Raw genomic sequence first — 25,508 nt, 5'->3', positions numbered from 1 at the left:
CACTCAGCTTGGACATGTCTGTGACGCTCCAGGGAACATGGTGCCAAGGGGAACGAGCACGGGCAGATGGAGCAGCAGCTTGGGGGTTGGTGCCCTCTCTTCAATATGAAAGCTGGGCCCCATTCGTGGTGTTGTTGTTGTTTAGTATTGTTATTTAACTGTTCTTGTATTTACGCCTTTAGGACAGAGAAGAGGGCCCTGCTTCCTGGCACAGCTCTGAGGCCTGGATTCTGGCATCATTACAAATCAGGCATCAGAACGCCTGTGAGGCTAGGCTAGGGGATGGATAAGAAATCTTTTGCATGCCTTTGGGAGAGGGAGTCATGTAGAGGGGGAGCTTCCCCGACCTGCTCCCCCCGAAGTCCACCTGGCCACTCCTCGCTGGTCATTTCAGAAGCACTAGTCTCTTGGCCACAGCAGCCACCCTGAGGACCAGGCAGCAGTCCTTGGACACATCCTGAGGATGCCACAGCCCCAAGCACCAAAGGGTCTGGGCTATCGCTGGAAACTTCTCCCAAAATAAGAGTGTGTGTGGGTGTCACACAGCACCTCAGGACGTAGGGCTAAAATTCACCCAGGGCCCAGAAGCAGGGGCACCAGGACCCACACACCACACTCGCCCCACTGCCTCCACCAGCTCAGATCAGCCAGAAAGACCAAGCACTGGACAAAGCAGGTCGGCCATCAGGTGTATTGGGGAAAGGAGAGATGGGGCACCTTCAGGAGTGCTTCCCACGGGCAGCTGCCTTGGCAGTTTGCTGGGGGCTCAGGAGGACCAGGGAGTTCATGGGGCCCCGCCGGCAAAGATGAGCTCTAGGGCCGCTTGGATGTCCCCCCCGGTGGCCTGCAGGGCCCGCAGGCTCAGCTCATCATCCTGGATGCCCATGTCACGTAGCTGCTGCAGCTGGGGTTGCCACTGGCTCTGCAGAAAGACAGGACAAGTAGAAGCTGTTAGTTAGGATCCTACAGAAACTCACTTATGTCTCTCCTGTCAGGGAAGAGATGGTGGGTTCCTCCAGCAAATCTGCTGATGTGAAGTCCCATATAATACAGTGCTTCTAGGAGGACTACAAGAGAGGCCTGAGAGGTTAGAGAACAAATTAAAAGTTTTTCCAGGGAGCTCCTGCTGGGGAGCAGAGGAAACGAATCTGACTAATAACCATGAGGTTGCAGGTTCAATCCCTGGCCTCGCAAAGTGGGTTAAGGATCCAGAGTTGCCGTGAGCTGTGGTATAGGTCACAGAGAAGGCTCAGATCCTGAGTTGCTGTGGCTGTGGTGTAGGCCAGCAGTTGTAGCTCCAATTCAACCCCTAGCCTGGGAACCTCCATATGCCATGGGTACGGTCCTAAAAAGCAAAAAAAAAAAAAAAAAAAAGTTTTCCCAATAAGAAAGTGGAATATGTAACATACGGATCAAAAGAGAAATCAAGAAGTTAAGTTCTCTTGTGACTTGGTGGGTTGAAGATCTGGCATTGTCTCTGCAGCAGCTCAGGTCACTGCTGTGACACAGGTTCAATCCCTAGCCCAGGAACTTCTGCATACTGCACATACAGTCGAAAAGGAAGAAAAAAAATGATACCATGCTTTAGGAGTCCCCTTATGCCCCAGTGGGTTAAGGATCCAGAGTTGTCACTGCCGTGGCTCAGATTGCTGCTGTGGCATGGTTTGATCCCTGGCCTGGGAACTTTCACATGCTACTGATACAGCTAAAAATAAATAAATAACAAGCCTGACTTGTATCCATGAGGATGTGGGTTTGATCCCTGGCCTTGCACAGTGGGTTAAGGATCTGTCGTTGCCATGAGCTGTGGTGTAGGTCACAGACGTGGCTCAGATCTGGCATTGCTGTGCCTGTGGTGTAGGCCAGCAGCTGAAGCTCCAGTTTGACCCCTAGCCTGGGAACTTCCATATGCTGCACATGCGGCCCTTAAAAAAAAAGAAAGTGAGAGAAAGCAAAGTAAACTTCTAAATTTACTAAATTTCGAAAGATTACTTTGTTTTTCCTGCTAGATGTGCGCATGCGCGCCCCCCCCCCACCCCACTCTGCTCCTTAACGTGATACATGATGAAAAGTCTTGCTCTTACCTACTCCCTTCCCCACCCCCAACAACCCATTTTCTCTGAGGAAATATGAATCTATGTCCCTATATTTGTCCTCTTCTTATATCCTTCCTTTTTTTCTAACACACAATGTATCCTGCAGATCTCTCTATGCCACTACATGGAGAACATATACTGTATAATACTCCAACTCATGGGTGCCCCAAAATATTCTACAACTGATGTGTTTCGAATCTTTGCCATTACAAACAACACTGCAGTGACTGATTCTGTGTGTCATTCTCTTCATGCACATACATCTCCATGATAACTTCCAAGACACAGGACTGCAAGGAATCATGCGGCTTTAAGGGCCATCTGTACTTCCTTTATTATGAATAGTTGGCTCATAACCTTTGCCCATTCTTCTACAGAGTTGTTGGTACTAAATTACCAGAACTTTTACAATTCAGGGAGGTTTTGCCCTTTGTCTGATATGTGTCACAGATTTTTTTTTTTTCCTCAGTTTCTTCTTATTTTCAGACTTGGTTGGTTGGTTGGTCTGCTATGGAGAAATGTTCACTTCTATATGTTACTCTTTATACAGTAATTCCTGGATTTTAACTTTCAGCTATGAAAAGCCTTCTTTACTATAAGGATTTAAAGAACTTTAGTATTTTCCAAACTTCATCAACACCTTGATCTCAGGAAGGAGGAAGTACACACCTTAGGGAGAAGGATGTGCTCACCCTGTGGGAATGAGAAGGCAGTGGGATGAAATACAAATTCAGAGAGGCACGCAGGCAAGGGTGCGGATGTGGAAGGCTTTTAAAAAACCACACAAACCATGGAGTTCCCATCGTGGTGCAGTGGTTAATGAATCCGACTAGGAACCATGAGGTTGAGGGTTCGATTCCTGGCCCTGCTCAGTGGGTTAACGATCCGGCATTGCCTTGAGCTGTGGTGTAGGTTGCAGACGTGGCTTGGATCCCGCGTTGCTGTGGCTCTGGCGTAGGCTGGTGGCTACAGCTCCGATTAGACCCCTGGCCTGGGAACCTCCATATGCCGAGGGAGCGGCCCTAGAAATGGCAAAAAACAAACAAAAAAAAAACCACACAAACCAACTCAAATTCCTTTGACAGGCCAGGTGGAGACACGAAAGCCACCAAGCTGGGCAGTGGCGTGAACTGTCAGCAGGCTGGAGAAGATGACGGAATGGAAAGACCAGCTGTCCACGGATCCTGCTTCCATTCCCCTCACTGTCCACCGGGGCCACGTGGGGCAGCGAGAACTACACGGGCCTGACTCTGTCTGCATCACTTAACGGTCAAGTTCCAGAATGAGGTTCACGCCGCAGGCTTAAGAGCGAAGGAGAGAGAGTGAAGCAAACAGCTGGTGCACAGAGGCATGTAGGAAGATGGGAAGCCCTGGGGTCCTCCACTTAGCTGTGAGCTAAGCTTCCACCTTCTGTGAGGCAGGGGAGATGGTGTCACTCCCTGCTTAAAATCTGCCATGGCTCCATGGTCATCTCAGGACAAGTCTGATCTCCTCACCCACGCACTCAAGGCCCTCACACTCATATTCCTGCTCTCCTTTTCTTCACCACAGGATCTTACACACAAGAACACTGTCTCCTGGTCTTGCGGATTTTAGTCCATCACATGTACCCTCATATTCACTCAAACAGGTAGCTGCCTCTGCCTGGACACCTCCCCACTTCAACCAAACACCCTTTTCCCCGCCTGGCTAACCTCCAACTAATTCTTTGACAGTCAGCCCAAACACCTCCTTCTCAGAAAAGTTTTGCCTGACCCACGCCTTCACCTCAAGCCTGGGCTGCCTGGCGCCCCTCCATGACATGGCAGGGATGAGGACCGCTCGTCTCTTCCCCAGAAGTTGGACCTGGATCTGGTCTATACCTGCTCAGCAGCTCATCAACGCTCACGGAACGCATGAGCGACTCCTCGACCACAACTGCCACAAGCATCCTAGCCAGTCACAAGCATCCTAGCCTGTCACAAGCATCCTAGCCAGGTGGTCCCTGGGGTCAGGCGGTGGTCACTGGGTGCAGGAGTGGAAGCCACAGGGACAACCGCCCTTGCTGGGGGCATCCTCTCCTGTCACACTGCCACGGCCCAGCTGTCCTGGAGCAAAGCAGGCCAAGTGGGAAGGGCCTCCACAGAGCACAAAAAGCTCAGTGTCCAAGGTGACAAAGAGCCGCGTGGACACCAGGAGTGGGAAGACTGACCTGAAGGCTGGGCTGCCCGGAGGCCTGCAGCGCATGCTGTAGGGCTTGGCTGAACAGATCGTTGGTGATGGGCGTCCCTGACTGGACGCCTGAGGACATTGGGGAGGTCCCAGAGGAATGGCCCTAGAGACAAACCAGAGTCAGTGCCACCCTCAGAGCCATCTCGATCTCCCAGCCCACACCCGCTGCTGTCGCCTCACCCCAGGCTGCCCCTGGGTGCCCGCTGACTGCCTCCCAACAGGGGCCTGCGTTGGTCAACCACACAGAGGCATCCAAGAGCTCAATGTGTGGCCAGGAAAGGTGCTGTTCTCTTTCGCTCCAGTGAGATGAATCAAGCCCCTCACCTAGCCTAGGACCCAGCACCGGGAGGGATGGACTTGGAAGCTGGAGTGATGGCCGCTGGGAAGGCTTAAGCCTGTGGTGTTTGGCCCCTTTCAGGGAAACGTGAGGGCACAGTACTTGAGGAGAGGGTCTTCCACACTGCTGGGAGGAGGAGTCCGTCAGGACTGTGCTGAACCCCGGACCTCTGAGCCCTGAAGGCAGATGAGGGGGAGGTCGCCTGAGCTGCAGTGGGAAACCCACCAGGGCACCAGGCAGAACTCAGCTCAAAGCGGATCTAGCACCAGAGTCAGCAGACCTAGGACCTTCTCCCATGGGGGCCAGGCCGCGTTCTTCCCGCCCTCTCTCCATACCTGGGTGCCAGGAGTTGGCGTGTGAGAGCTGCTCTCCGGAGTGCTGGCCAGGGCCAGGGCCGTGGCCAGCTCGCTCTGAGTGATGGGCCGGGGTCCGGCGGCTCCACTGTACCCCAGGGAAGCTGGGCGGGAGCTGGACGTGCTGCTCGAGGGCGTGGACCTGGCGCTCTGCACAAGGGAGGCACCCAGATCAGGGAGCAGCCCTGGGACAGCCCACATGAACCCCAGCCCGCTCCAGGAACGGTTCTTGGGGAGACTCCCCAAGCTGCCAGGTTCAGAAAGCAAGAGCAGGACACAGCTGGGCCACCAAAGGGCCTCGGACCACCTCTCTGCGGGGGCGTGCCGGGTCCCAGGGAGGGATGCATCCCCGGCACCATCTCCCCCAACTGGCACGCAGCCGGGCCACTTACTGGGTGAAAGTCATCCTCCTCATCGGAGAGCCCTTCAAACAGGAAGCCACCTGGAGGAGGGAGAACAGATTTCAGGAGGAAGAACAGAAAGGCACAGGCGTAGCTCCAGAATCAGCTCTAGCTACTCTCCAAACTCAGATTTTCATCTCTCCCCTTGGAAAATTACAGGACAGATGCACTCCCTGACTCAAAGTGAGAGTTCCCAAGGAACGCCCTCTGCCAGCACTATACATAGCTGCTGAGTGAAGCCAATCCCTGGGCCACTGCCTGCTCCCGAGGCGGCCTGCATTCTGCTGTCCTGGCGCTCACCTGGCATGTCCCGGTATGAGCTGGAGGGCATGCCGCGGGAAGAGGTGTCGGCCCCTGGCAGTGGCGTGCTACCTGCTACTGAGTGCAGAACCAAGACAATGGCATTTACCAGGGCTGGGTGAGCAGGCACCAACCTGAGATGGGACAAGAAGAAACCCAAGGATGACTAAGACAGAGAGAGCCCCCTTGGCAATGACAGGAATCCTTTGTGTCTCTGACAACAATCAAGTCACCCATGCCTGCCCTTAAATTCCCCACCCTTCAGCACCTCCCTCCAGTTGGTTTGTACTGTTGCTGCTCTGCCCTCAGAAAGAACAGCAAGGCCTTCACCTGCGGGCCTACCAGAGATGCTCCACCTTCCCCTCCAGCAATTCATGATGGGACACACACAACCCAGGAGGCTCAGGGGCCCAACCACTACTTTACTGGGCAATATTTGATAAGTCCCTTCTCTTCCAGGGTGTGGCTGTTTTCTTCATTTGCAAACAAGAGGATACAACTTCTACTATCCCTTCCAGCTCTAAAATTTTGCCATCTATGCACCTGCTTCTTTCCCCAGATTAAAATCCTCCAAAGGCCCCCTAATAGCTACTGAATGAGATCTAAACAGATCCTGGCCTGCGAAGCCACCTCCCTCAGAGCCCTGCTTCATTCCAACATCTCGGCATACCCCTGCCCTTGGGCTTTACTATTCCCCCAGCAGCCCTTGCTCATTTTTGCCTCCTGACACATTTAGGAGACATATTTGGAGGATGGGCTCCAAGAGCGGAATCTGGGGCCACAATTAAGGTTCCTGGCCCAACCATGAGAAATAAGGTCCCTTTTGTAAATGGATGTACTTACGTATCAAGCATGTTGGGATCAGCAAAGACAGAGAAGAGGTCCTTGTCCTGGAGAACCCCTGAAGCAGAACAGGGCTCATCTCAGAAACTGAAAATTCAGCCAGGTCCAATGGGAAGAAGAGGCTTTAGGCCTCAGAGCAACTGGCTTAACAGGGACTTGAGACTACAAAGCAGCCCTGAGGAGAAGTGGGGGAAACAAAGCACCAGCAGCACAAACCCCTGCCTCTCCACTGCCCCCTGCACTGAGGGTATATCCAGTGTACCAGCACACCAGCCTCTTTCCCCCATATTTCTGGGTTCTTGCCTTATCCACCAACATATGCAGGAAGTCTTCCCTGATTGCAATGGTTTGGGCTAAACATGGCTCCCTCATAGTCTCATTTTCTTTTCCTCTTTTGCTTTTTAGGGCCACACCCGCAGCACATGGAGGTTCCTAGGCTAGGGGTCTAATCGGAGCTATGGCTGACAGCCTATGCCACAGCCACAGTAACATGGGATCCGAGTCATCTTTGCGACCTACACCACAGCTCATGGCAATGCTGGATCCTTATCCCACTGAGCGAGGCCAGGGATCGAACCCGAAACCTAACGGTTCCTAGTTAGATGCATTTCCACTGCACCACGACAGGAACGCCTCGTTTCCTTTTTCTTTCTTTTTTGGCCGCACCTATGGCTTGTGGATGTTCAAGGGTCAGGGATGGAACCCGCGCTACAGAGGCAACCCAAGCCACTGCAGTGACAACACTGGATCCTTAACCTGCTGTATCACAAAGGAACTCCTCATAGTCTCATTTCTGATGTCAAGTAAGCCATGATTTCTCCATGGGACTGCCAGCTCTTGGAGGGCTGGGTAAATGGAACACATCTGGATTATTCCCTCTCCCTCCACATGACCAGCGATTCTACATTCACAAGATGGTCTAAGGTTCTTTAGGGTAACTGCCTCCTCCTGCCTTCTCTTTCTCCAGCTGCTCCTACTTCCTTAAGTTCAGCCTTGCACTTACCAAGAGCAATGGGATCACTGCTGAGGCCCGGGGTGGCCACAATAATCTGATCCAGAGATTCCTTATTGCTGAGCATCTTAAAGACCTGCAGGAGAAATGGGGAGGGCTGAGCACTCCAACCAGCTCACTGCACTCAGCAGATACCCACACTCCACTGCAGGACCCCTTCCTCCCTCTCTAAGTGCTTGCCCATACACCACCACAATGCAACAATGGCCCCAGGAAACAGATGAACTCTTTTTGCTCTGAGATCATGGTTACTGGAGGGGAAACAATACAAAAGCAAGATCGCAGTAAACCTTCAGTCTCTGGTCCTCTCCCACATTTACGGCTCTAATGCTTCCAAAATAAAAGCTCTCATTATAAGCCCCATAACAAAGGTTTCTCTAGATCCCCAAAGTCCCTTTCAATCTCCATACAATTACCATTTCACATTTATATATAGTGAGAAGTTTGCAGCTGTGTTAATTTTGCCTATCAGCTCTCCTACAGAAAAACATCAGTGTGTTTTCCCAATGAGGAAATCCTGGTGAGGAGCGGCGGGCAGGCAGTTCAGCCAAAGTCAAAGAATGAAGCCCAGCAGAAACAGTATGTGGATCCTTTGACTGCAACCACATTCACTCCATGACGCCGATGTCAGGAGGGTTGTATCATTATCATTAGACCGAATCAATAATGCCTAGCTGAGAGCCTCTTTGGGGGAAGACGGGGCTCTACTGAGACCCACAGGCATGGCAAAAACTCCCCAAGGAACTCTTGGAAGCCATGGCAACCGGCTTCCAGCTCCTACTCTGCACCACTTGCCAGCAGGCCTGGCAAGAGTCTCACAGGCACTGTGGCACATACTCACCGCCTCCCTGTAGGAGGAGCTGCTGTGCAGGGCAGTGTGCAGCACCCGGAACTCCCTCAGGGCAGCCACTTTGTCCACAGGTTCTGGGGACAAGACACTCAGTTACCCTACAACCTGGACCCTGCCCTGGCCACAAACACAGAATATCATTTCAGCTCATGCCCAGATGCAGGTTCCCTTTCCTCATCACCCCACTAAGAATGAGCTTCTGTTCAAAAAAAAAAAAAAATTATGCCACAGATGTGGAAATTGCACTCTCTTTAAAGCATCTTCAGAGGATAAACAAATTGAGATTCCAGCAGAGGGGAATCTTACCACATGAAAGAGACTGCTCTGATAAATATCCCACTGCAGGAAAACTAGACCCTTTACATTTGCAAAGGAGGGTATAATGAACTTGGTAGATTTTAGCGCAGTGATTTAAAATAAGTGCTGCAAGCCATCTGAACAATATGGAGCTATGTTGACACAATATGTTAAGAGAAAGAAATAGAACATAAAGTTGTATGTGCATTCTCTAGTAAAACTTTGTAAGATGTGTCAGTACGCAGGTGGGCCAAGGGTGGAAGGGAACAAGCTAGGGTGATGGGATCAGGGGTAACTGTGTTCTCTTGGATATTTTCTTTCAGGCTTCTGTAATATTATTTTGATTAAAAAAATAAAACATACAATGGGAGTTTCCTGGTGGCTCAGCGGGTTAGGGATCTGGTGTTGTCACTGCTATGACTCAGGTCACTACAGTGGAAAGAGTTGATCCCTGGCCCAGGAACATTTGCATGGCATGCCCCCCCCCCCCCCCCCCCCGCAAACAACCAAATACAAGAAGGACCAAGGAAACACTGTACTTCTAGGGTTCTTAACAAACTTTCATCACATGCTCAAAAGCAAGTATATCACTGGGACTCAAAGCTCCTTTTTGATATTTGGACAGTATGACTTACGTATGTGGGAAGGCTTAGCAGTTGTCTTAGTTTTATTTGGTTACTTTACTATTTAGGACATCAGCTCATTTCATAGGCAAAGAAATTTGGTTTAGGAGTTCCTGCCATGGTTCAGGAAAATGAATCTGACTAGTATCCATGTGGACACAGGTTCAATCCCTAGCTTCGCTCAGTGGGTTAAGGATCCAGCATTGTTGTGAGCTGTGGTGTAGGTCAAAGACATGACTCTGATCCCGCCTTGCTGTGGCTGCGGTGTAGGCCAGCAGCTACAGCTCTATTCGACCCCTAGCCTGGGAACCTCCGAATGCCATAGGAGCAGCCCTAAAAAGACAAAAATAAAAATAAAAACAAAAAAAATCTCCAGGCAGAAAGGGGGAGGAAAAGGAACTTAAAATCTTAAGGCCATAATCAGCCAAAAGTTATGCTTGTCTCTTTAACATCTCTGAGCTAATCTCACCCTTCGGAAATGGGAAGCAGCCATACTGGTAGAAAGAACACGGGCTCTGGAGCCAGGAAAACCTAGATTCACATTTCAGCTCCTGCAGTCATTTCCTAAGCAGGTGACCTTGAATACATACCTTTCTAACCCTCTTTTTCTTCATCTATAAAATGCTAATGCCATTACCTATCCTGCAGAGCCACTGTAATTATTAAATGAGATATCAAAAAGAAACAATCTGGCTGGAAGAAGCAACAAATACTGGCTTTCCTTCTGTCAATCCCCTCCAGCCAAAGACCAGAGGGGCACACCTGCAGCTGAGCAGGTTGTATTCACTGCTCCCTACAGAGAGAACGTGCACCACAAGAACCATGGGGCAGTTCAAGAAGAGGATGTTAGAAAAGACTTAAAGATTTGGGCTTTGGTTGGGTGACTCGGGGTGGGGTGGGGGGTTAAGGAAGCAGTGTTTTGCTATGGATTGGAGGCTGTCTGGAAGTAGGGGTGATTTTATGATCAGGTTATCTTAAAAACTCTAGAAGGAAGGAATAACTAGAGCAAGATGAAATCGGTAACTGCTAAAGAAGCAGTGGTCACTCATGGCAGCCAGGATGGAAGGATATTTGGTAATTTTCGTGGTTTGGACAATGTTCAGGCTTTTGGCTCTGTTCAGAAATGAGAAGACTCTTATTTTTGTCTTGATCTATTACAGTCCCAGAGTGAGTAGTCTTGTAGATGTTGGTGATCTATGAAACTGTTCTTATTTCAAGGCCTAGCTGAGGGCCAGGCCATCCCCCAGATATCAGAGACTGCCTTTCTCTTTCTCACTCCCCATCAGGATACAAAAAAAGATTTTTTTTTTTTTTGTCCTTTATGTTTATAACTGAAAAGAAAGAAAATTTCAAGCTCATAACCAGTCATAGCAATCATGAACATTATAAAAATATGTAAAACTGCCCATTTTTAACAAAGCTAATCTCTTATACAGCTTAGCTCTATCCTCGTGGAGGCTTTTAAAACACAAATGCAAAATTTAAATTAGTAATTCCAAGCAGCACCTTTTATTAATAAGTCATTAAAGGCATTAGAGGCTTTGTATGTTTTCTCCAAGGGCTATTTTCATATTGTTCGAATATTTTCAAGTCAGGAAAATAAGTTACCAATATAGCAGGAGTAAGCTGACTGAACAAATCACCACCTGAAGCATTTTGTGGGAAGATCTGCTAACATGAGAACAAACTACAGCATTTAGAGGAGGGCAAGGGCTTTCTAGCTTTTTTTCTAATGAGAACAACAATAACAATAACAAAAAGATACAAAGTCCACTGAGAAATAAACTGTTGCCCTAAAGGAGTTTAAACAGACACATACTCCCCATCCTATTAGAACAGTGGGTAATGAACTTAAAAGTAGAGAAACAAATCCCCTTCTGTCAGTGGTGCTGGCAGCAAGAAGACCAGAATTGCGCTCTATTTATCAACATGGTCTAATCCAATAAGTAATAAAGACATCCCCTATTATCATCTCAGTAAATCAGTCCTTTGTCCCACTCAGGCTCTGCCTCAAGAACACACAGATCCTCCTGCCCTTGTAGATATTACAGAAGCACTGCCTGTCTAAGAGCCAACAATCTCTCACCCGGTTTCTGATCAGGCTCAGGCCAGGACTTGCGCAGAACATGGACTGTGGACCCAGGCTGAATGCCATAGAAGTCAAGAGTCTGATCATCTTTGAGCTTCCGGCCACAGTAGATGAGATCTAAAAAAAAAAAAAAAATCCTGTTCATTTATCTTTTGCTCCTCAAAACAATACACGATACATGCTTTAAACAGTACTCTTATTTAATAAGTACGTTTTAATAACAATTGATAGCAGGTACAAACTGATAAAATACAGAATCTACATGCGGGAAAGCTCTAGAGCTTAACATCGTGAAGACTGTTCAATTTAAAGGAGTGGGAAAGTCCAAAAATAAAAAAGGATGAACCCAGTATTTTTTATGCCTGAAAACACACTTTTTGCCAGTTTATACCATTTTTCAGTTTATATGCCATTATGTTTATAATGTAATTAGTAGAAAGCCCTTGCCACCTTTCCTTCCTTTTTCACTGCCTTCTAACCAACCAACCATCCTTCTACACATGCCTAAGACCCACCTCAAATGCCATATACTGAGGGGCTTTCCCTGACCAGCTTCTCTTTCCCACCCTAAATTCTTGCTCTTTCAGAGAAAGAATTCAATAATGTCATAGTTAAAGACCTTTGTGATAAAGCAGGTGAGTATAATGTACAACTAAAACGGCAACCAGTAGCTTTGTTATATGACTTGTGTCTCTATTCACCCAACAACAATCACTTCGCTGGAGTGTTAACATTATGAGACAACAAGTCCCAAACTCTTTTTTATTGTTGTTGTTGTTGTTGTTGTTGCTATTTCTTGGGCCGCTCCCGCGGCATATGGAGGTTCCCAGGCTAGGGGTTGAATCGGAGCTGTAGCCACCGGCCTACGCCAGAGCCACAGCAACACGGGATCCGAGCCGCGTCTGCAACCTACACCACAGCTCACGGCAACGCCGGATCGTTAACCCACTGAGCGAGGGCAGGGACCGAACCCTCAACCTCATGGTTCCTAGTTGGATTCGTTAACCACTGCGCCACGACGGGAACTCCCCAAACTCTTAATTTACCCTTGTAATTCCAGAATTATTCTCCCCAAAAAGAAATCAGAGTAGCAGCCCATCCCCAGTCCACAGAGACTCACCAATCAGCTCCGGGTCTGGAACAGACTCCTGGAGTTTGCCAGCAATAAGCTGTTTCAGAAACGAAATACTATACCCCCCCAGTGAGTATTCTCCGAGCTCCGCCTCTGGCAACCGAAGAATAGATTTGGGGGCAAGTGGCTGGTCAGCCAGCTTCACCGCCAGGTGCCAATCTGAGAGAGACATCCTCTCTCTTTCGCGCTCTCTCTTTCTCCCTGGAAAGGAACAAAGCCTTAATGGTTAAAGGACAGACCATCACTCTACACCAGCCCCACCCCACCAAGGGGCTAAATGAGAGATAACTCAGTGTGACACTGTTGAAAAAGCCTAGGAAGCAGCATCAGGAAGCTAGAACTAGAATCTGGGGTCCTCTCTCATCCTATGACAGAGAGCAAGGAACTTCAGCTCTCTAGGCCTCAGTTTCTTTGGCTTTCAAGTAGATATAAAAATGCCATCCCAGCTAACAGGAATGTTGTGAGATTCAAATGAGATCATCCAACCCTCTCCCCTATGTACACTCTTCATTATCTCTTGCTTTAACTGCTACAACAGCCTCTCGCCTCTCCCTATCAAATATCCATGCTGCCAGCCAACTTGTTTTAAAACCAGATCCAATCAAGTCATTCCTCCGCTTAGAACCCCTCCAATGAATCCAAACCACCTCTACAAATAAGTCTAAATGCCACAGCCTGATTTTCAAAACCATTCACACCTTTTCTCTCTGACAACCGCCTTCCCCAAGAGCTCTGGCCTGCCCCACCCTCCCCAACACTCAGGTCTATCCCCAGGAAGCCTGGATTCACAACAAAGTTCTCCTCACTTTATACCTCTGCTCATCTGCTAACTCCTCTGCATGTAATTCCACTTCCCTCTTCAGTCTCTAAGCAAACTCCTACCAAGACCAACCCAAATACAACCTCTCTGTCCTCCCTCCCTCCCCTCTGTTGTTCTCACATTCCCTCATGGCAAAGGATTACAAACATCTGTTTACATCTCAATCTCCCCGCATCCCATTCTTAGAGGCCCTTGACAGCAAAGACTAGAATTTTTTGTCCTTGTTGTCCCAATGCCCAGTACATATGAGTGCCTAGAAAATGAATCTGAAACTATGAGAAAGAATCTTGTAAGGCAAGCCAGGCCATTGCTATAATCAATATTGCTTCCAAAGTGGCTTCTTTGGAAGAGGAAAGAAAGGCTTCGAGGCCGTCCAGCAGACCCCAGGGCACCCTCAAAACCTTCCATCTTTGCCTTTAAACAGGAAGGAAATAGGTCTTTTAATATACCCTATCTCATTTAATCCTCTCAACTGGACCCCGAGGCAGGCATTATCATCTACGTACTACAAAGGAACTGAGGCTCAAAAAAGTGAAATCACTGGCCCAAGGTCACTGACAGTTAATACTGGGACAGGAATACTATCTCCTGGGTGACGACCCCACCATTCCCAAGGGACCTGCGAACTAGTCAACACGCATTGAGCCCGCGCGGCCCGGGACCCAGCGCCCTCACCCGTCCCGCGGAAGGAACCCGGCCGCAGGGCCGCCGTGTAAACACTCACTCAGGTCCTCTCGCCGGAAACCGGAAGCTCCGCGCTGCATTCTGGGAGTTGCAGTTCCTACTGCGGCTCCTGCTCCTTTATAAACAGCTTGCCGGCGAGAGGCGCTAGTTGCAAAGTTTCCGGTTCCGGGGAGGGTGTGACTTCGCGACCATTTGAAAGTTACGGCGCGAGGGTCTCTGGGTGCTTTCGCCTCAGAGGGTACTGAAATTGTTAGTGTTCTAGGGTGTGGGTCTCTTGGGTCGTAAGAGCAAGGCTTGGTGTGAGGTGTACTGCCCGGTGATTCCCGCACTGTCCTGGGACGCATGCAGAGTCCGTAGGTTACGCCAGGTCCTTACAGCGTCACAGGTGGGAACGCCCGCTGCTGGGCTCTCGGCCTGATTGCGGACCCCAAATGCTCCAACCTTTCCCTCTGCGAGGGCCCTTTCCCGAGCAGCTTCTTCAGACACTCCTCAGCGGTTCTTTGCAGCCCTCACAGAAGACGACTTGCCTTCGGTGAAATCAGCCTCTTTTGTGACCCTCGCCTCTGGATTCTCCCGACTAAACCTCCCTGTGGGGGCTTACCAGGAACCCAATGATGACTTCCTCGAAAAGTCAGTTCTTAGGAGTTAGCAAACCGGGTTCCTGGTCCGCCCCAGTATGCGATGGTGGGATTTATCTAGGTCATTAATGGAATCAATTCGGGGAGGAGAATTTTCACTGAATTCTCATAGAAAATGCATACAGTCGTCCCTAGGTGTTCGCGGGGCATTGCTTCCTGCACCTCCTCCTCCCCCCGCGGATACCAAATCCGGGGATACTCACTTTATGCAAAATGGCATATAGTCTGCCCTGCCTATTCCCGAATGCCCTGTCCCTCGGATACTGAGGGGCCAACTGATTTTATGTTGTTGTTGTTTTCTTTTTAAGGCCGCACCAACTGTATTTTAGATGCATGGTTAGAATGGATTGTATTTGCGCAGGTGTTAGGCCTAGCCAATCAATTAGCGGAGCCACTTTTCTTCTTTTTTTCAATGGCCACACCTGCAGTATATGCAAGTTCCCCAGCCCAGGGGTCGAAATGGAGCTGCACCTGTGGCCTAGCCCCAGCCACAGCCACACCAGATCCGAGCCACATTGGCAAGCTACACTGCAGCTTGTGGCAACACCAGATCCTTAACCCACTGAGAGAGGCCAGGGCTTGAACCCGAATATCCTCACAGGGACAACTGTAGGATTCTTAACCCACTGAGCCACATGGGAACTCCTTTTTTTTTTTTAATTTCTTTTTCTTTCTTTCTTTTTTTTTTTTTTTTTTTGACTGTGCCCAGGGTATATGGAAGTTCCTGGGCCAGGGATGCAACCTGTGCCACACAGGCAACCCAAGCCACTGCAGTGAGAAAGCCAAATCCTCAAACCACTATGCCACAGGAGAGCTCTTAAAGGGCTGGCCCATTTCTGATTGGACTCTACTTAAGGAATTACTCCAAGGGCTAAGGAAAGGCCAAAAAAAAACACACAAAAAAACAAAAAACAGGTGAATGTAAGAAAGTAATAAGGTAGGTCCTAGGAACCAGCCAGGGTTCTTGGCCTACCTTACTAGAAATTGATAAGAGGCTAAGCAGGAAGTTCAGGCAAGGCTTTATTGGGGCCCCCACTACAGCAGGAGGGAGCAGAAATCAGCAGTAGGTTCCCTTGCTCGATCACTGAGGGGGACAAGGTTGTTCCTTTTATGGGGTGAAGGTAGGGGCAGGTCCAGAGATCAGGCCAGAGGGGTGGCTTAAGTGGCTTGCCCACCCCTTTGGTGGTGTTGTGTACAGGGGACATGTGTAGAACCCTGCTTTTGCTCTTGGCTCTTTAAAAGTGGCAATTGGTTTTTCAGTCTTTTTGTATATGTATTTTTTAATTTTATTGGCATATAGTTGATTTACAAAGTTGTGTTGGTTTCAGGTATATGGCAAGTAGATCAGCTATACATATATCCATTCCTTTTCAGATTCTTTTGTCATATAGGTTATTACACAATATTGATAGATTACCCTGCCTATACTGTAGGTTCTTTTGTTTTTGTTTTTGTTTTTGTTTGTCTTATGTCTTTTTAGGGCCGCACCCGCGGATGTGGAGGTTCCCAGGCTAGGGGTCTAATCAGAGCTACAGCTGCCGGCCACAGCCACGCCAAATCCGAGCCTCGTCTGCGACCTATACCACAGCTCACAGCGATGCCGGATCCCTAACCCACTGAGCAAGACCAGGGCTCGAACCCGAAACCTCATCGTTCCTAGTCAGGTTCATTAACCACTGAGCCACGACGGGAACTCCGGTAACCCTAAATTTGATTTTGAAATCTTTGAGTCTGTTTTGTAAGTTCTTTGGATTATTTTTATTAGATTCTACATATTGGTGATCTCATATGATACTTGTCTCTGTCTGACTTCACTTAGTATGAAGTTGCTGCAAATCCGTGTTGCTGCATTTGACATTTCGTTTTTTTTAATAGCTGAGTAATATTCCATTGTATATATGTACTACATCTTCTTTATCCACTCCTCTGTTGATGGACATTTAGGTTGCTTCCATGTAAATAATTCTTCAAGGAACACTGGGGTGCATGGAAGCCTTTTTGTATCTTATTGTCCATAATTTCCCCTCCTGTGCATGCATGGGGTTATTTTTAGTCCCTGAGAGTTTCTTTGTATTTTGTTGCTCAAAGAGACATTTGTCCAGGTGCAAGCACTGTAGCCACTGTAGCAAAGGGTCCCAGGTCCTAGGTCCCAGCCTGCCTCATTCCCTCATGAGAGATTCAGTACCTTTATTCTTAAGGGATAAGGGCCCAAAGTTCTCTGCCAAAACTTCTTCCTGGTGGTCAGGACCCTGGTTTTCCCTAGAGGTGTGGAAGGCTACTTTCCACACCTTGCTGACTGTTCCAAGGATCTGTAAGGACCTGGGCCACCCTCCACTGGAACGGGTTGAATCCTTTAGCCATCATGGGTCTTCCTTGAAATTGTTGGAGCCTAGAAGACATAAACTTAACCAGAAAGTTAAACAAACAAAGGCCAAGAAGAAGAACAATGGTCTCTAAAGGACCTGGAAAGGAAAGGAACCAGGTTAACTTTGGGAGGGATTACTTAATTGTTGACCAGACAGTGAAGGCACTATTGCCCCTGAAAAAATTGTGAAGCCAGTCTTCCTGGGCATGTGTTTCCTTAATATTCTACCTGTCCTATCACATTAATTCAGGTGCAGCAGGAAGATTAGTTATTGCATAAGCTCCACCTTATTCTGCCAGGAGATAATCAAGAGCCGGATGATGATTAAAAGCAAGAAACAAAAGAGGTCTTAAGTCCTGTTAAGGCTTGTCATATAATTAAGCTGTCTGATGAGGTTTCTCAATGCTGCCTTCATTATAGGTAAGCCTCTCCATGGAGCTGCCAGCCCTGCCTCTGCCAAGATCGCTCTTAGTGCTTTCCGGATTTGGTGGTGGGCCAGAGTGGTCCTATAATAGGTAAAAAGTCCCTCTTATCCCTGTAGTACACTCTTCTATAAAGTGAACATTGTCAGTGCATTTATAGGCTATAACTTGGCTGGAAAAGGACAGGGCCTGGCCAATTTATGAAGGTTTGGATGTTGGCAGAGGAAAACAAAGCTTTAAGGCATGCAGACCTGAATGTCTGTCTCATGGTTGTTAAGAGCATACAACCCTTGAAGGATATAATTCTTGTTAGTATACTTAAACAATTAGGGGACAGCGGACCATTATGTTGATAAGATATAAATCTCTACAACATTTTAAACAAGGTGTTCATGTATGTTCCTTTTGAGTACAAAAGCAAGAATGGCAAATGGGAGTCCAACCCACTACATTATTTTACTTATCTGTTGATGGTACCTATCTTTTGAATAAGTATTTCAGAGCTTGCACTAGCTCACAGGTCTGTTGTCCACCCATTGTAACCTGCAGGGTTTCTGGAGGTAAAAGCTTTAGTCTAAACAGATGTACCCAACTAGATATCCCTTGCAGTTTGACAGTAGTGGAGATGGCTAAAATTACTTTATGGGACCCTTGCATCTTGGCAATAATTGGTCTTTGGGGGAACCCTCTTTCCAGGTTTTAAGAAGGACTTGACCTCTAGGGTTTGTTTATTGGTGAAGTAATTCCTTCTGTATTTTTATTGGGAGCTGGTAGTGCCTTGTGGGCATAGTTCTGGATTACCTTCTGAGTTTGTCCTAGAGTAATCTCAGGGCCTAGTTCACTTCCTCATCAAGCAGAATGTCAGTGGTAAGGAAAGGCCTCCCATGGGCCATGTCAAAGACTAAGTCTCAGACCACTCCCAGGGGCTACACAGACCTCAAGGAGTGCAATAGGAAGCAAGCCATTTCAGTTTATTGGCAGAGCCTTGCTAAGGTTTTTAAAGTACGGTTCATTTTCTCTACCTTCTCTGAAGACTGAGGGTGCCAAGATGGATGTAGCTTGTAATCTATCCTAAGGGCCGTTGGGAGCCCCTGTGTGGTTTTGGCTATAAAGGAGAGCCTGTTACCACTCTGGAGAGACTTTGGAAGTCTAAACGGAGGAATTACTTCTCTTAAAAGGGACTTAGAGACTTTCATAGACTTCTCAGATTGGGTAGGGAAGGCCTCATCCCATCCCATGAAAGTATCAACAAACACTAGAAGATATTTATATCCTCATCATGGGGGCATTTGGGTGAAATTCCCCCCCACTCCCCAAATGGCCCTCAGGTTTGAACTGGCCTGAGTAACAGAAGGGGCATTGGATGAGCCTGTGGATTATTATGGGCACATAAATCCCAGGCAAGTGTTACTCATTTTACTGTTCTTTTAAGTCACTTCCCTGAAAAGGCCTTTTGCATCAAGTCCCATAGTACAGCTCTCCCATGGTGGGTGGCATCATGTAAGCTTTTAGTGAGTTTCCATCACCGGGCTTCAGGGATAAGAAACTTACCCTCCATTTTATACCAGCCTACACTTCCTTTCTCGTAGCTCCATTTCTCAGCATTTTCTTGTTCCTGTGGGGAGCATTGGGGGAGGCTAGAGAGTTCAGCGGGGTGAGCAGTGACTAGGGCCATAACCTGCTCAGGCTTCTGCACTCGAGCCGCCTGTATAGCTGTTTGATCATCTTTGCTATTCCCTTGGCTCACAAAAGATACATCCCTCTGATGGCCACTACAGTGGATTACTGCTACGTAGGTCAGGAGCTTTTTTTTGGCTGCAAAAAAAAATGTGGAAATTCCTGAGCCAGGGATCAGGCCTGCGCCACAGCAGCCACCCAAGCTGCTGAATTGACACTGCTGGATCCCCAACCTGCTGCATCACAGAAGAATTCCTGTACCTCTTTTTAAAAAGCCAGAATCAAATTTTTATATTTTATGGGGGAATTTCCAGTGGTAAACATTCCTCTTTCTTTTCCAGATGGTAGTATGAACATGTAGCATGTGTAACCCATATTTAGAGTCAGTAAAAATATTTCTTATCCTTCCCTAATTGCAGAGTTCTTATTAATGCAATTAGTTCAGCCATCTGGGCTGATGTCTGGGGTGTCAGGGCCTTGGCTCCTATGACTTCATTTAGACTGACTATGGCATACCCTGCCTTTTTTTTTTTTTTAATTCCATTTATAATGATTTTTATGTTTTCCATTATTCCTAGTTTACAGTGTTCTGTCAATTTTCTACTGTACAGCAAGGTGACCCAGTTTCACATACATTTATACATTCTTTTCTCTCACATTATCATGAACCATCATAAATGACTAGACATAGTTCCCAGTGGTATACTGCAGGATCTCATTGCTTACCCATTCCAAAGGCAATAGTCTGCATCTATTAACCCCAAGCCCCCAGCCCATCCCACTCCCTCCCCCTCCCCCTCAGCAACCACAAGTCTATTCTCTATGTCTATGATTTTCTTTTCTGTGGAAAGGTTCATTTGCGCTGTATATTAGATTCCAGATATAAGTGATATCATATGATATTTGTCTTTCTCTTTCTGACTTACTTAGTATGAGAGTCTCTAGTTCCATCCATGTTGCTGCAAATGGCATTATTTTGTTCTTTTTATGACTGAGTAATATTCCATTGTGTATATATACCACATCTTCTTAATCAAATCATCTGTCAATGGACATTTGGGTTGTTTCTGTGTCTTGGCTATTGTGAATAGTGCTGCGATGAACATGCAGGTGCATATGTCTTTTTTAAAGGAAAGTTTTGTCCAGATGTATGCCCAAGAGTGGGATTGCTGGGTCATAGGGCAGTTCTATGTATAGTTTCCTAAGGTACCTCCATACTGTTCTCCATAGTGGTTGTACCAATTTACATTACAACAGTGCAGGAGGGTTCCCTTTTCTCCACACCCCCTCCAGCATTTGTTATTTGTGGACTTATTATTGATGGCCGTTCTGACTGGTGTGAGGTGGTATCTCATAGTAGTTTTGATTTGCATTTCTCTGATAATCAGGGATGTTGAGCATTTTTTCATGTGCTTGTTGGCCATCTATATATTTTCTTTGGAAAAATGTCTATTCAGGCCTTTTGCCCATTTTTACATTGGGTTGTTGGCTTTTTTGCTGTTGAGTTGTGTAAGTTGTTTGTATGTTTTAGAGATTAAGCCCTTGTCTGTTGCATCATTTGAAACTATTTTCTCCCAATCTGTAAGTTGTCTTTTTGGGTTTTTTTTATGGTTTCCTTTGCTGTGCAAAAGCTTGTCAGTTTGATTAGGTCCCATTGGTTTATTTTTGCTTTTATTTCTGTTGCTTTGGGAGACTGAACTGAGAAAACATTTGTAAGGTTGATGTCAGAGAATGTTTTGCCTATGTTCTCTTCTAGGAGTTTGATGGTGTCTTGTCTTACATTTAAGTCTTTAAGCCATTTTGAATTTATTTTTGTGCATGGTGTGAGGGTGTGTTCCAGTTTGATTTACATGCAGCTGTCCAGTTTTCCCAGGAACACTTGCTGAAAAACTTTTTTCCCATTCTTGCCTCCTTTGTTGAAGATTAATTGGCCGTAGGTATCTGGGTTTATTTTTGGGTTCTCAGTTCTGTGCCATTGGTCTGTATGTCTGTTGTGATACCAGTACCACCCTGTCTTGATGATGTGGCTTTGTAATATTGCCTGAAGTCTGGGAGAGTTGTGCCTCCTGCTTGGTTTGTTTTCCTCAGGATTGCTTTGGCAGTTCTGGGTCTTTTATGGTTTCATGTAAATTTTGGATTGTTTGTTCTAGTTCTGTGAAAAATGTCATGGGTAATTTGATAGGGATTGCATCGAATCTGTAGATTGCTTTGGGTAGTATGGCCATTTTTACAATATTAATTTTTCCAACCCAGAAGCATGGAATATCTTTCTATTTCTTTGAATCCTCTTTAATTCCCTTGATTAATGTTTTATAGTTTTCAATGTATAAATCTTTCACCTCCTTAATCAGGTTTATTCCCAGGAATTTGATTTTTTGGAGTACAATTTTAAAAGGTATTGTATTTTTGTATTCCTTTTCTAATATTTCATTGTTAGTATACAGAAAGGTGACTGATTTCCAAATGTTAATCTTATATCCTGCTACTTTGCTGAATTTATTGATCACTTCGAGTAGTTTTTCAGATAAGTCCTTAGGGTTTTCTATATATAGTATCATGTCATCTGCATACAGTGACAATTTTACCTCTTCTCGTCCAATTCGAATACCTTTTATTTCTTTTGTTTTTCTGATTGCTGTGGCTAGGACTTCCAATACAAGGTTGAATAACAGTGATGAGAGTAGGCATCCTTGTCTTGTTCCAGATTTTAGAGGGAAGGCTTTCGGCTTTTCTCCATTGAGTATTGTATTTGCTGTGGGTTTGTCATAAATGGTTTTATTATGTTAAGGTATGTTCCTCTATACCCATTTTGATCATGAATGGATGTTGGACTTAGTCAAATGTTTTTTCTGCAATACCCCACCTTTTGGATTCCTTTTTTTTCTTTTCTTTTTTTTTTTTGCCATTTCTTGAGCCGCTCCCACTGCATATGGAGGTTCCCAGGCTAGGGGTCTAATCAGAGCTGTATCCACCGGCCTATGCCAGAGCCACAGCAATGCAGGATCCGAGCTGTGTCTGCAACCTACACCACAGCTCATGGCAACGCCGGATCCTTAACCCACTGAGCAAGGCCAGGGATTGAACCTGCAACCTCATGGTTCCTAGTCGGATTCATTAACCACTGAGCCATGACAGGAACTCCATGGATTCCTGTTTTTATATAGCTGCTTCCCTCAGTAAACCATTCGACCTCAGGTTTCTCAGGAGGTTCATGTGGATGATCAGACCTGCTAGAGTAAGTTTGTTCGGTGTTCTCTATACACTGATGCGATGTCTCCACTCTCTACCACTGGTAGCAGAGTTGCTGGGTTCAGGGTTTGGCATACCTCTAAAGTAACATCGGAAGTGTTCTTTAAGAGGGCCTGATATCTTTTTTTTTTTTTTTTAAAGGGCCACACCCACAGCATATGAAAGTCCCCAGGCTAGGGGTCAAATCGGACCTAGAGCTGCCGACCTATACCACAGTCACAGCAGCACAGGATCTGAGCCACATCTTCAACCTACACCACAGCACACAGCAAAGCCAGATCCTTAACCCACTGACTGAGGCCAGGGATCCAACCTGCAACTTCGTGGTTACTAGTCAGATTCATTTCCGCTGCGCCACAGCAGGAACTCCGGGCCTGATATCTTGTTAACCTTTCCAGTCACAGATTGTATCTGATGAGAGGTTAATACATCTAAGTGTTATTCCAGGGTAAGCTTGGACGCCTCGTTAACCAACAGGGCTGTGGCTGCTGCCCACAGGTAGCTTGGCCATCCCAGGGTCACTGAGTCCAATTGTTTTGAAAAATAAGCCTCTAGTCTCTGATCCGGTTCTGGCTTTTGGGTCAGGCCTCCTAGGGCTGTCCTGACCACTTGTAAATGTGTAGAGTAAAGGGCTTGTCCAAATTTGGAAGCCCCAGTGCTTATGCTGTACTCTACTCAGCCCTTAGAGTCTCAAAGATCTGCTGATGGACCCTATTTCATTGAAAGTGTTCCCTTTTTCTCCCTTTAGAGCCTCATATCAGAGTTTTGTTATAAGGCCCTAATTTGGTATCCAGATATGACAGAACCCAGCCATCCTGAGAAAGCCTCAGAGTTGCCCCTTGGTGGCTGGAGATGGTAATGTGCTAATGGCTGTTTTTAGATCTATGGCCAGGGCTCGTGCCCCTGGGGTCAAAACAAATCCTAAATGTTGAGCCCATTGCTGTGAGGTCAAACACTGTTCGAGTGTTTGAGGGGGCCAGTGCAAGACTTCCCTTCAACACTGGTTACTGTATGGCTTTTGGAGGCTCAGCATGAAAAATCAGGACAGAGTAAATTGTTCCCATATCACTTTTAAAATTTTTAATTTTCAGAGTTCCCTTGCTGACATAGCCAGTTAAGAATGTGGAAGATATATCATGAGGGAGGAGAACCACCAGAATTCCCAGGCCACCTCAGTCATCTAGCATGGCCATCCTAGGAGCAGGAGTACCCCTTCCCCTTCGGGACTAGGAACAGTCCCATCTCCTTTTGGTTTGCGGACAAAACATGGACCATTGCTCTTTCTGGCACTTTCAGGCCCTGTGGCTGGTTGACTTAACATTGAAGCAAATGTAGGTTTTTGATAAAACCTTGCTGGTTTTATTTCCAGGTAGATAGTTAAGCTTCCTTGGCTTCCTTGGGCTGCCCTGAGGTTGGAAGGCATGGCTGAACAGCAACAGTCATCAGTTTATCATGAGCCCTGGCCTGCCTGTTTTTACATTGCATTCTTTCTTCCTCTTCAGCCCAATCTCAATTATTAAATACCCCAAAGACCACCTCCAGGAGTTGGAATGTAGGACTTTGTTGGCCTAATTTTAACTTTTGGAATTTACCAAAAAAAAGTTTATGAGGGGCAGACTTCCTGATAAAATGTTGTCCCAGCAGAGATTGACTCTCAGGAGTAGAGGGATCAAAATTAATTTTTTTTTCCTTTTCTTTTCTTCTCTTTTCTTTTTTGGCTGCACCTACAACATGCAGAAGTTCTGGGGCTAGGAATCAAACCTGTGCCACAGCTGTGGCCTGAGCCACAGCAATGACACAGCTGGGTCCCTAACCCACTGGGCCACCAAAGGAACTCCTAGTAAATTTTCTAAGTCTCCACAAGCCATCCCCAAAAGAGAGCTGGATTTTCTTTTACTTCTTGGGTCACTCCTTTAACTTTTTCATAGTTAACCTGCTTTTTGATACACTTTCTCATCCCTAAAGTTTTTTTTTGTTTTTTGTTTTTTTGCCTTGGCTGTGCCATGCAGAAGGCCAGTGATTGAACCTGGGCCATAGCAGTGCCCTGAGCCATAGCAGTGACAATGCCTGATCCTTAACCACTAAGCCACCAGGGAACTCCAGCTCATCCCTAAGCATTTTTGCAAAGCATCAGCTTAACTGTCTAAATGATGAAAGACTTAGAAGGCACAGTTAAACACCTGATCACAATGTAGTTGACAAAGAAACTTGGTTATAATAACTAGAATTATCAGGACATACTAGACTTTTAGGAATTTCATATAATTTCTAGAGTATCTATATGAGTAACATTTACCCATACGATACCACCTAAGATTTAGTATTCATTTCACAGTGCTTCCTATATAATTTAACATAACAAATAAACCCAGTTTAAGATCTCTTTTTGGGATATTTCAGGGTTCTTTCAAAGCACAGCAAAGTTAGCTGTAGGTCAAAAGTCTTTAGTTAGAATTTGATCTTTGAGAAGTCTGTCAAAAATTTCAAAAAACTTTAAAATACCCAGTCAAATAGGATCATAGGTTACTGTGAAATATTACTTACTCCTTGAGCTGAGAGAAAGATTTCAAATGTAAATACAGGTCACTTAAAGGCACAGAAACTCACACAGTCTGTTATCAAAAGCAACATTCCGGAGTTCCCATCAAGGCTTAGCGGAAACAAATCTGACTAGCATCCATGAGGATGCAGGTTCGATTCCTGGCCCCGCCTGGTGAGTTAGGGATCCAGCATTGCCGTGAGTGGTGGTGTAGGTTGCAGACGTGGCTCAGATCTGGTGTTGCTGTGGCTGTGGCATAGGCCAGCAGCTACAGCTCTGATTCGGTCCTTAGCCTGCGAACCTCCATATGCCTCGAGTGCAGCCCTTAAAAAAAAAGAAAAAAGAAAAAAGAAAGCAAAATTCCAGGAAAACTTTGTTTTCTTATGTGAGAAACCAAATCCAGTCTTGCTTCAGCCTACTCTTAAAATCCATTTACCTGGGATGGACTGGGAATTTGGGGTTAATAGATGCAAACTATTGCATTTGGAGTGGGTAAGCAATGAGATCCTGCTGTATAGCACAGGGAACTATATCTAGTCACTTGTGATGGAACATGATGGAGGATAATGT

The 25,508-nt window shown here is 46.6% G+C and overlaps 1 protein-coding gene across 4 annotated transcripts; it reads right to left on the bottom strand.

Moving 5' to 3' along the window:
* Positions 1 to 676: 676 nt before the first annotated feature.
* Positions 677 to 14,150, bottom strand: UBL7 (ubiquitin like 7). 4 transcript variants are annotated; one of them, XM_047796104.1, is made up of 11 exons: positions 14,089 to 14,149; positions 12,533 to 12,745; positions 11,410 to 11,529; positions 8,395 to 8,477; positions 7,545 to 7,629; positions 6,542 to 6,599; positions 5,699 to 5,832; positions 5,390 to 5,439; positions 4,980 to 5,147; positions 4,288 to 4,410; positions 677 to 922 (listed from the first exon to the last, which is right to left on the bottom strand). In XM_047796104.1, exons 1-11 carry the CDS (start codon positions 14,126 to 14,128, stop codon positions 785 to 787), a joined length of 1,212 nt encoding a protein of 403 aa, XP_047652060.1. In that variant the 5' UTR covers positions 14,129 to 14,149; the 3' UTR covers positions 677 to 784. The 4 variants fall into 4 exon arrangements, with proteins under 4 accessions (XP_047652060.1, XP_047652061.1, XP_047652063.1 ...); XM_047796105.1 differs by having other exon boundaries at positions 14,040 to 14,103; XM_047796107.1 differs by lacking the exons at positions 5,699 to 5,832; positions 6,542 to 6,599 and having other exon boundaries at positions 14,089 to 14,150.
* Positions 14,151 to 25,508: the final 11,358 nt, after the last annotated feature.

This window comes from Phacochoerus africanus, chromosome 9 (assembly GCF_016906955.1).
Source record: "Phacochoerus africanus isolate WHEZ1 chromosome 9, ROS_Pafr_v1, whole genome shotgun sequence".
NCBI lineage: Eukaryota > Metazoa > Chordata > Mammalia > Artiodactyla > Suidae > Phacochoerus > Phacochoerus africanus.
This window is presented reverse-complemented; position numbering and strand designations above follow the sequence as displayed.